Below are 11,768 nucleotides of genomic sequence, written 5' to 3' on the forward strand. Positions count from 1 at the left end.
TTAACAAAAAACATAAGAGAGAGCGAGAGAAATGGACTTTTCAACTATCAGTGGATGGCTGAAGTTAGGCAACAAGACAACTCTAATTAATGTAAACAAAGCTGAAATTAATTTATTAACAAATTGGCTGAGTTGTCTAACTCTAATTGATAAATTACTTATTTCTTATAGGTGGAAAACTTGAAATTAAATTATCAATTTGACTCAGAAATATAGAGACGGTAGGTAAATCTTATACTTTAATAAAATAATAACGAAGGAGCTTCATATGTCAACTGAGGAAACGGGAAGATAAATCAGACAAGGAGCGGTATCTTCTCTGTTCTCTAATCTCCTGTGTGGAAAAAAAAAACAAATTTTCGACACATCTTTCACACAGCTTGGTGGGTTTTGGCTCTTTTTTTGTGTCTTGTGTTTTTGGATAGGTGTGTGAAGGTTTGACCTTAACAGTTGTGTGTGAACAGAAGCTGTGACTGCAGAAATGGCCAGAGTTATTAAGTTCGAAGAGGTGGCTAAGCACAAAGAGAGGGACGATTGCTGGCTTGCAATCTTTGGCAAGGTTAATTCGCTGAACTTGTTACTATATATTAGTCTTTGAATTTGTGGATTGCTTCTATGCTACCAAGAAAATAAAAAACAGCATTCTGTAATTGGATTGAGAATGAACCATATAGGGATTAAGATCTATAAAAATTAATTTTGTTAAGACCCAATCAGGTTGAATTAATAAACCATTTGTCACATAGCTAAGACTGCTGATTCTGTAGCAGAAATTTTTGTTGGGAAAGGTTTATAAGTAAGATTATTGGATAGGTTTTGAAATTATAAGCAGAGTTAAAAGTAGGACAGTGATTACATATTTTCCTGGAATATAATGGTTTTGAATTCTTTTCATGATCCCTTTCATCGAAATTGAAGAGAGTTTTTTGTTTTGATGCTTATATAGAGGATAATCCTGGGTGTATTTGTCAACAAATTTTAGATTTTTCTCATCTTCCTCATTGTTATACAAGTTTATTATACAATAAAAGCCAGTCTTAAGTATGTTTTTCTTATTCTGGAAAGCTGCCTTTCGGAGATTTTTTGTGGATTGTTTCTTTTTTACCAAGAAAATTAAAAACATCATTCTATAATTGGATTGAGATTGAACTATATATGTATGATTTAATTTAGTTCAGTATCTGGTTATCCAGGTATTAAGATCTATTAAAATTAATTTTGTTAAGACCCCATCAAGTTAAATCAATATACCAATTGGCACATAGCTAAGACTACTGATTTTGTAGCAGAAACTTTTGTTTGAGAGAGGTTTGTAAGTAAGAGTATTAGATAGGTTTTAAAATTATAAGCAGACTTAAAAGTAGGACAGTGTTTACATATTTTCCTGGAATACTGGTTTTAAATTCTTTTCATGAGCCGTTTCATTGAAATTGAAGAATTTCTTGGTTTGATGCTTATATAGAGTATGCTCCTGGGTGCTTTTGTAAAAGAAAATTCAGATTTTTCTCTTCTTCCTCATTGTTATACAAGTTTATATAGATAAGCAGATGTATGTTGACTTGCAATCAAATTTTCGTGCAACTCCTAAATCATTTGTTGAAAAAATATTAAGTAAAAAACTTATACAATAAAATCCAGTCTAAAGAATGCTTTTCTGATTCTGTAAAGTTGCCTTTTGGAGATTTTCTAATAATAAAAATTCAGTCTTGACTGTGAATTCTTTCTTGAAGGCCTTTTAGTAATAATTGCTTCAATTTGAACACAATTTTAATTTTAAAACTCTAATTATATACTCTAAAACTTTGACTTCATGCACAATGACTCCATGAATTAATTACAAAGCTTTTTCTTCTTTTAAATTCTTTATGCTTGGCAGTATTAGGTCTGTACCAGTTTGAGGATACAAATTACTAAGAGGATCTTTTTGGTACCTCTTTGTATGATGCCAGTAATTAACTAAGTGGTGTTTCAATCTCAAACTATTGTATCAGGTGTATGATGTGACTTCATTTCTTGAAGATCATCCTGGGGGTGACGAAGTCCTGCTAGCTGCTACTGGTAACATTGTTGCATTGCCTACTCACCCATTGATTACTTCATTTTATTGCTTTCTGGTATCAAGTGAAAACAACACATTGTATGAAACAAATTTATAGTTAATTCTATCTCAAACTTTGCAGAGAAAGATGCAACAAACGACTTTGAAGATGTAGGCCACAGCGATGCTGCAACAGAGATGATGGAAGAATACTATATTGGTGACCTTGATAGCACTACCGTTCCACCAAAAAAGAAGTACAAGCCACCCCAGCAAATAGCACATAAACCTGAAGACTCTGGATTTGCATTGAAGATTATGCGATTCCTGGTGCCACTGTTGCTCTTGGGTATTGCATTTGCTCTGCGATTTAATGCAAAGAAAGAGGACTAGATGGATCATGGTATGAAGTTGAGAAAGTTAGCTCATGTTACATTGATAATAATAGCCCGATAAGTATATTTGTAGGATTTCAATTGGCACTTTTCATTGGGTTTGATCTTAGTGTGGTTGTATCTTTGATTGCTAATAACAATGGATTGGTTATCTCATTCCGGTGTGGGGATCTGGTGAAATCATTTCCTTACTGGTAGAGATTTTTGTAGACTTATATTTTACTCTTAGTCTTAGGCAACTGCAACAGAAATATATTAAACTAAAAGGAGAAACAGGAAGCTTCACACAAAAGAAAAAATACATAAGAATTATGTATATGTTGTAACAGAAAATATATTGACGGGTGTTATGTATATCTAATTTTAAGTATTTAATTGAGTATTTAGATTATTTATCATCATATAATTGAATGTTATTTTACCTTAAATTCTTTAATTATATGAAAATATATTATCTGTATTGGATACTCAAAATCGCATAGTTTTATTGAAATGTGTTCAACTTTTATGGCCCATAACAAGAATTGAGATAATCCAATTACGTAAAAAATCTCAACATTCATCTTGCCTCATTTGTGGCCCATTAAAAATGTCCCTTTGTGAACTTGCCAAGGTTTGTTTTGGCTTTGAAACCCAAATCTCAGGGCCCAAGAGCGCTTTCTTCTGACATGAGCCCAGTCATTCATCTCTCCCTAAGTTCGTGGAAAACAGAATGTCAAACAAAGAAAACAAGACGTTAAAAAAAAAAAAATCCTCCACAGTAAACAGAAATTCCCAATTTAGAAGTGCTGTACCATAAATTATTGTGTCGAACAATTTATTAATTTCCTTGAAATTAAAAAGTACAGGTTTTCCTTGGGTTTGAAATCCATCGCATAATATAAAAAATCAAATTCTTGATTTACTTATTGATTATAGGATTGATTATTGTATATACATTTTTTACATATTCTAAGTTCCAATGGCTACCTTATCAAAATCTTGAATTTCTTGTTGGTGTGGTTGGAATGCCCAAATAAGTTTTGGTTGTTTTCATATTCTAAGTTCCAATTGCTGCCTAACAATTAATATCCTGTTGTATCTTATATAGTAATTGCAGTAAAATCAAATGATGAGCAGCAATCAGAAAGGTAAGCAAAAGGTGATGTATTATCAGCGATCAGTATGAAACTTTATAAGGAAATTAAATTTGAAGGGTAAAAACATTTGAATGTGCCCAACTGATGATTCAGATAATTGCAGAGACAGGCAATAAATTCAGAGATAACTTCATATCTCGCATACATTGAATAAATTTCACCAAAGAAAAAGCTAAAGATGTGGGTCGGCATGTGCAATTAATGACCACTGCCAAGTTCTAGCTAGCTGTTCATCTTGGTTTGAAGATTGTAGAAGTTATCTTAAAAGATAAAAAGGATATATGTATTATTTCTGAAACATTTAATTAGATCTAATATTTGTACCATAATAGCAGCGAGATCTCTGGGATATGCTGTATTGATGAATTGTTTGTCAGGTAGACAAGTCTTCAACCACTGTCCTTTAGATATATTCATGAAAGTAATAAGACATGCATAAGAATGCAAATAGGAAAACTATCATTTGTCTATTTAATCATTATTAGTGTGAAGGATTAGGTTAATGACGTGATGTTTGAGCCTTTTTCTCTATTATGAATTACTTATTTGGGCGTAACACTCCTCCCATATATGGCTGAAATGTGTGGTGCTAGGGTTTTTCAACCAATCACATCATCAATGTTTGTAATTTGATTTTAAATGCCTTAAATTCATTGCTTCTTCTCTATCATCCCGACACAATAATGTCCTTAACAATTCACAGCTTTGTAACTTCCATTCATTAGACAATAAATTGAATGATCTAATTTTCTGCTAATTAGACAATAAACTGAACAAGAACACGAACAGATACAATGGTAGCTCCTTATCCATATGAATCGATGTTGCTTTCGATTGTATTAATTTGGATGAATGAAGTCATAGAGTTTCATTTTGTTATGTTTAGACTTGTTTCCCCAGTCACAATCTGGTTCTTGCGGCTTTTTTTTGATTGAATTTGAAATATCGAAGGCTGTATATCTTCATTGGTGTTTATCTTATTGAATTGGTGGGTAGTCATTATCAATTTCATTAAGAGAAAGACTTGAATTGTTTACTCGTAGCTGTCACTGGCTCCATGTGTTCCTCTCATTCGTCTTAATTGCATGAGCCAAATGGACGACAACAACTCATCACCATTGTACACGTATGATTTTCTTCTTCTATTTTTCATTTCTTGTCGGTGTCTTCCTTTATTTATACTACCTGCTTGCCCTAAATAACAACCCCCCCAGAAAAGTAAAATAAAAAACTTATTTATATAATCTCAAATGACTGTATTTTAGCTCTTACACTTTGGATCTCTCCCTAATTAATTAGTTAAGCACATGGATTTAATCAGTTAATCAGCCAGGCAGAGGGTATTTAGATTTTAGATTTCAATCAGTGAAGAATGTGAGTGAGTAGGATGATGTGGTGCAGGCAGAACAATCCGTCACAAAATATTATAAAGTGGGGGGCAAATTTTTATTCACAAGAAAACGCATGAAAAGCCATTCTATTAAATCAAATCAACGGTTATCAGTGACTCATTCCAAACCTAATAGTCTCTTTGTGGGGTGATGTAATTGCCATATTGTTATCAACAATTTTAAACATGTTTTGACGGGGTAATTTGTCGTTTAATACAGATGAAATGATTATTTTCCATTCAAGATTTCACAAAATAACAAATTTTCAATCGTGTAAGTTTAAAAAAAACTACTTTTTTACTCATCTGTTAAACCCAATTGTTGCTTTCAGATATCAAATGGTATTATGAAATTTTATTCAAATATAATAATATAGAGTATAAGTGGGGTGCAAATATCATTTTTCAAAAACACACTAAAAAGCAAGTGGGTGTTTCTTTTATCTTGTTTTGAAAATTATTATATTCACTCCATATATTTTAATAATATATTTATAGTCTTAATACTTTAAATATGATATTTATGTCTTTAATTTGTTGCATTCTAGACACTTATTTGGGGATGTGTAATTTTTGAAACAATTGAGGGGTATATAAAATTCAAAAATTTTAAAAACACCCCTAAATTTTTTTGAATTTCCAAAACCCCTTAAAATTTTTCATTATCACACCCTAAATTTTTAAAAAATTAAATGTTACCCTAAACATATGAATATATACTATTAACACTCTTATCTATCATTAGACTAATAATTCCTTATTTTTAATTAAAATTAATATATATTAAGAGTATAAAAATTATTTAATAAACTTTTGAATGCACAATGTTATTTTTTGTTTTTTTCAATATTTTTACAAAAAAAAATTACTAAATTTTTAACAAATTTAACATATAAATTAAAAAAATAATTCTTTTAAAATTAAAACGCGAGAAAACCTCTTCATCAAACCTGGGTTGGAAATAGTTATTTGGCCTTTAATACAACACTTGTCGACGTTCAACCGTCCAAGTTCATGATTGATCGCTAAATTTTAATTTAATTAAATCGTTTTCACATCATACAGATTAAATTACTTCCAATCCATCTCAAAAATTAATTTATTGAAGCGATTGGAGTTTCAATCAAAAAGTATAAAAAGGTAGTTAAGATAATATAATTATACACTTGTTTAAGTCCAACTGGATCATAGATGAAAGGGAGTTGTGAAAATTATAGTTTAGTTTAGTAGTAATGAGTGTAATCAAATTGCCCAACTGCTTTCATGTCATGACAAAATAATCAAATCAGACATAATTATCAAAACTAATTAATCAGAGGCAAAAAAAAAAGGCATGCTACAGTTGATATATATAAAACGTCCACTTCGTTGTTAATGTTTTTTTCCAAAATAGTTGGAACATGATATTTAATATTTTGGATTATAATCCAAGGCCGATTCATTTATGGGGCCCGACCTTTGATTAACAAACGTGCTGGTTGCTCAATTTGACGGCTACCACTCAATTAGATGTATGTGTTTTAATGTAATTATTCAATAGTAATTAGGCAGATGCCACAATCAATGTTTAACCTAGCAGCACCGGCCTATAATTTCAGATTTGTAAGCTATCGTCTTCCAGAGAATCGGCTTGTTTGGATAGAAAAATGAAAAGCATTAACTTCATGTTGTTTAAATATATTGTTTTAAATTATTGATCCAAGCAGGAAAAAAAAAAATCCAGAATCGACTACTCGTATGCAATATTAGTGAAATTGCCGGAGATATAAACAAGTTTTTCGTATAATTTTTATATATATTATACGTATTAATTTCAAATATATATTTAAATTTGTTATTAACTGATTGAATATAATTTTATCTTTAATTTAAAATAAATTAATTATATGATAATACATAATAATTTAATTATATATATATATACACACTCACAAAGATTATCCATCTACTAATATAATTAGGGATGGACTAAGATGGTGCCAAGAGGTTTATTGACCTCCCTCAATTTTTTAAAAATTTTGATTTGATATATAAAAAATATTATTAATGTTTATAAATTTTAAAGAATTTTTAATTATATATATAATATCAATATAATTATAAAAATTTTATATTTATATTTTTGAATTTTAATATATTTTATTTTATTTTATGATTAAATAATGATTTTATAGGGACAGAGATGCGGGAAAATTAACTTCAGCTAAGGACATGTTTATTAAGTTTGCAAAGACATGACATCATTATGATATGAGAAAATATTTGCTTATGTAATATAAAAAAATATTTTTAAAAAATAATTATTCAATGTCATGCGTCAATGTTGGATCATAATGATGTCTTCACGAACTATATATAAATTAATATAAAGCTACAAATTTATACTTGCTTAAACATTAAGTTGAAGAACCGTATACCTTATATAATATCTCTTTAAATGATATATCAAGCCTTAAAGTCAATATTTTAATATATTTAAACCAAATAAAAATAATTATATTGTAATTGCAATTTTGATTCATTCATGTAATATATAGTTGCACTTGGTTTTATGATTGTTTGGTCCTCATATTATTCGATTTTGGCATCTTGTGTTATATATTATAGTTTATGATTCCATGTTTTGAATTAAATAATAAGAATGAGAAATGCAACTTGAAACTTGTATATGCTTTGTTGGTATTTACATCATTCAAGTCAAGAGACACCTTCATACTCAATTTTTTTTTAACTATAAGAATAAAAGTCTGACTTGGTGACCCTCGAATGAGAAACATATTACAGACAAACATAAATATTTTATATATTGCATAAATGACATAACATACTACTGTGTCGTTTTAAGGTAATAAGTCTAGTTTAAATTAAGCCTTGGGTGCACTTTGACCGTTAAAGGATTCATCATCTCACAAGAAAGCCTTAGCACCTCTGATAAGTCAACTGATTTCTCATCAAATGGTAACCATTCATATTCATGCAATAATGATGCTACCCAGAAGCTTGTCGTGGCCAATCCAAGGTTCTTTCCTGGACAAACCCGTCTACCTGATCCGAAAGGAGCTAGTTTTAGATCTGACCCGAGAATTGAAAATTCTACCTCACTTTTTACGACCATAAACCTATCAGGAATAAATTCAAGGGGGTCTTTCCACACGTTTGGATCCTTGGATATGGCCCACATGTTCACCATTGCTGTAGTCCCTTCCGGCACGTGATATCCATCGATAGTTGTATCAGTAATGGCCAAACGGGCCCACGAGAGAAGTGGGCCAGGAGGATGTAACCTCAATACTTCCTTAATCACAGCCATTAGATAATTTAACTCACCAACGTCAGATTCGGAAACTGCACGTGATCTGCCAACAACCTTGTCAAGCTCATCATGCACCCTTGATTGAAAATCAGGATGAAGCACCATCCTTGCTAATATCCACTCGATCAAAACCGCCACTGTATCGGTGCCTCTAAATATCATTTCCTGCATTCAAAGGTAAAGGCCAATATTTAGTACATGTGTACAACTTTAAGTGTACTAGAAAGTTTATTAAAATTAAAATTAAAATAAAAAAATAAAACGTCTTCGATGATAACATTTATTTATTTGCTTACCCAAAGAACGGCGATCATATCGGAGTCTGACAATTTATCTGAGCCTTGAAGACACAGTAAAACGTCAACAAAATCCTGGTTTTCTTGGCTATTTTTAACTCTGTGTTCAGCAATAATTCGGCTAACGAACCGGTTCACTTTGGGTACAAGTTTTGAGCATCTAAACCGAATTTTTTGAGGGTCAAAATCAGCTAACCAAGGAAGGTGGTCGGTCCAATTTAGAGTGCCAAGTAACTCGTACCCTTCATCTACTAATTCTCGTAGCTGTTTCGCTTCTTTATTCATTGAACTTAATTCATATTCTCGTCCAAAAACTGAACACATCATGTTGCTTAGTGAAGCTCGTTTAAGTACTTCACGTACACAAAAGCCTTGTTTGTGTTCACCAAACATGGAAATCATCTGAGAAGCTATTACACGTCTCTGAACTTCAGCTCCTTTGATTTGCTTTGGACAGAAAAGATGAGTAGCAGCGATTCTTCTTAAGGTTCGCCAGTACACACCATAAGGAGCAAACCCGATTGCTCTATTGAACATTAAACTATAAGCAGACTCTTTCACGGGACGATCAGCAAACACTGAACTGTTGAGTATTTCTTTTGCTACATCTGGATTACACGTTACTATTACGCGAGTATCACCCAGACTAAAGGCCATGAGCCGCTTCGCCTTGCATGCTTCAGCTGCAGCAGCAATTCGGTGGTGTGCCAGAGACATCATGAGATTCATGCTGCCAACCAGAGGGAATCCTCTTGGACCAGGAATTGACTTAGCCGTATCAAAAGATGAACCTCCTTTGAACCTATATTTGCCCCATGCTGGACCACCAGGGTGAAGCCAGTAGAAGAGGGCCATGGCTAACCAAGCTAGAAACATGATCAAAAGTGACCATGCAATGTTCTCTTGAGTGAAAGCTCTGCATCTGGAGGCAAGAGCAAACACCCAGAGGCTCTCTATGTCGGTTCTCATGGTTGGTTGAGAATGAGAATTAATTGATGGAAATTGAAATGATAGTACACAAGCTTTAAAAAGGAGACTGGCTTTTGTGTTCTGGGGCTAAAACGAGAGAGTTCGGTTGGTATATATAAGAAGGAGCAGTGCTTAAAAAAATAAATAACCGTTACGTACACTGAGCGGTAGGGTCGTATATCAGAGAATTCATATGTATCTGTTTATACATTATATATAAAATTAGTATGAAAGTTTGAATTGCGCCGCCACGAATGCATGACGATATTTAGAAAAAAAAAAGTTAAGTTTGACATTGGAGAGAGCGTGTTCACACGCTCCATCCTCTGGGGATCATGTGGTTGAGCTGACGCTTATTATTTTGCAGCGGCCTCGTATTTGTACTATTTTTCACTACAAATTAAGCCTCTTGAAATCTGTAAATAGTGAGATGAGAGAAGTAATTTTTTGAAGCCATTATAATATCATTCAGATGATGTAAATGTCCATGAAAAAAGGGTTGACATTGAATTAACATAAATAGAGAAGAATTTGAAAGTTTGTTTAATTTATAATAGGGAAAAGGACTATTTTTCTTTCAATTTTTAGGTCATTCTTAAACTTATACCCACGGAAGATGAAAAATCTTTATTCTCATCAATAGACAAACTACTGTTAATTTTTTCTATTAAAAGGAGAGATAAAATAATTATTTTATTGTTCATATTAAAAAATTAAAAAATTTATTATTCTTCACCCTCAGGTTTTAGAAATTAATATTTCACCTTTACTTAAAGTTTTTAAACTTTAAAAAATAATATTTTCACCCCCAAACCTAGGGTTTCCATATTTTTTAAAACTCAACCGCCTCCTATATCTTTCAAAAATAACAGTTTCACTCTCATTCTTCAACTTTATCTTTCAATATTGTCTCTGGTCTCTTCCTTTTCCTGGTGCGACGACGATGGTGTGATGAAGAGATCTTCATCTCGTCGTCGCACTGTGCGATGAAGAGACGGAGATGTCTTCATCGCATGATACGATGAAGAGACAGAGATCTCTTTGTCGCACCACCCTACGACGAAGAGGTCTCTTTTCGTCACTCCACCCAGACGACGAAGGATGACGCTTCGTCATCCTTTGTTGCTCATCTGGTAATCTAGATGCGACGATGAAGGATGATGAAACGTCGTCCTTTGTCTGTTCTTCCAAATCTAGACGACACTTCGTCGTCCAGATCTAGGGGATGAAGAGTCGTCCTTTGTAGTCAGAGATGAGAGATTGGTGGAATGCGTCGACCGTCGGTGGTGGCTGAAGAAGGAAGCAAACTATATGGGTGAAATCTAAACTTTTCAAACTTCGAGGATGAGTTGAAGTGTTAGTTTTTAAAACCTGAAGGGGAAAAATGGTGAAATTTTAAAGTTTAAAAGTTTATAGATAAAATGACGATTTTACACTTGTCCCTAACTGAAAATTTAGATAACAGTTTAGTCATAAGTTAGAGTTTAGATTTTTCATCTCCTGTGAGTGTAAGTTTAAAATTAGGCTAAAAGTTGGGCGGGAAATAGTCCTTTTCCCTTTATAATATTGAGGCATTGATTTGCCATTTCAACTGATGTGATTGGGTTATTAAAATTAATAATTTATAACCATCAATAATTTTCTTAATTTCAATACAATAATGTCACTTTCCAAACACTCGATGGTTCATTGAATTTGTATAAGCTACTCTATGAATCATCATTTTTTTAATTTTTATCAAGGCTCTCAAACTTTTATTTTTAAGATTATCTAAAACTAGCACATTGTTTTACTTTGAAATATTTTATAAATATAAAAAAAAAAAAATCAGTGGATTTAATAACTCTTCATGGTCTAATTTTTACCCTATTATAAAAGAGGTGGAGCGTTAAGTGAAAGGTAGTGAAAAGCGCGTAAGAATTAGAAGAGCTTGGACAAGTTAACATGGGGTGAAGCGAATTTTAGTGACACGTGGTGCTCGTGTGGCGGGAAAATGTCGGGTAACAACTAACAAGGAGGCCGGTGCACATGAGACCCATGCACTCGTGCTCTCTCAGTGAAGATGAATATGCAGATAGGAGGGGTATGGCACTGCCACCAGCCACTACTCTTCAGAACCAAATCTCATATTATTTATCAACCATCACTATTGTACGATACGTGTCATTTCAATATATATGACTGTGACAACTCCTGAACGCTTCTGTGTGGTTAATGCCCGTGGCCTC

General features: G+C 32.5%; 2 protein-coding genes across 6 annotated transcripts; one reads left to right on the plus strand and one right to left on the minus strand.

The window, feature by feature from the left end:
- The first annotated feature begins 180 nt into the window (after positions 1–180).
- On the plus strand, positions 181–2,589 carry LOC123224482 (cytochrome b5-like). Of its 5 annotated transcripts, none has more exons than XM_044648158.1 (4): positions 181–310; positions 426–559; positions 1,992–2,058; positions 2,181–2,589. In XM_044648158.1, the coding sequence occupies exons 2-4, from the start codon at positions 482–484 to the stop codon at positions 2,429–2,431; spliced, it is 396 nt and encodes a 131-aa protein (XP_044504093.1). In that variant the 5' UTR covers positions 181–310; positions 426–481; the 3' UTR covers positions 2,432–2,589. The 5 variants fall into 5 exon arrangements, with proteins under 5 accessions (XP_044504093.1, XP_044504092.1, XP_044504095.1 ...); XM_044648157.1 differs by having other exon boundaries at positions 192–383; positions 465–559; XM_044648160.1 differs by having other exon boundaries at positions 208–336.
- Positions 2,590–7,675: 5,086 nt separating this feature from the next.
- LOC123222896 (cytochrome P450 78A3-like) lies at positions 7,676–9,630 on the minus strand. Its single transcript, XM_044645915.1, has 2 exons — positions 8,572–9,630; positions 7,676–8,440 (listed from the first exon to the last, which is right to left on the minus strand). The coding sequence occupies exons 1-2, from the start codon at positions 9,538–9,540 to the stop codon at positions 7,817–7,819; spliced, it is 1,593 nt and encodes a 530-aa protein (XP_044501850.1). The 5' UTR covers positions 9,541–9,630; the 3' UTR covers positions 7,676–7,816.
- Between the last annotated feature and the right edge of the window lie 2,138 nt (positions 9,631–11,768).

This window comes from Mangifera indica, chromosome 8, assembly GCF_011075055.1.
Source record: "Mangifera indica cultivar Alphonso chromosome 8, CATAS_Mindica_2.1, whole genome shotgun sequence".
In the NCBI taxonomy this organism is placed as follows: domain Eukaryota; kingdom Viridiplantae; phylum Streptophyta; class Magnoliopsida; order Sapindales; family Anacardiaceae; genus Mangifera; species Mangifera indica.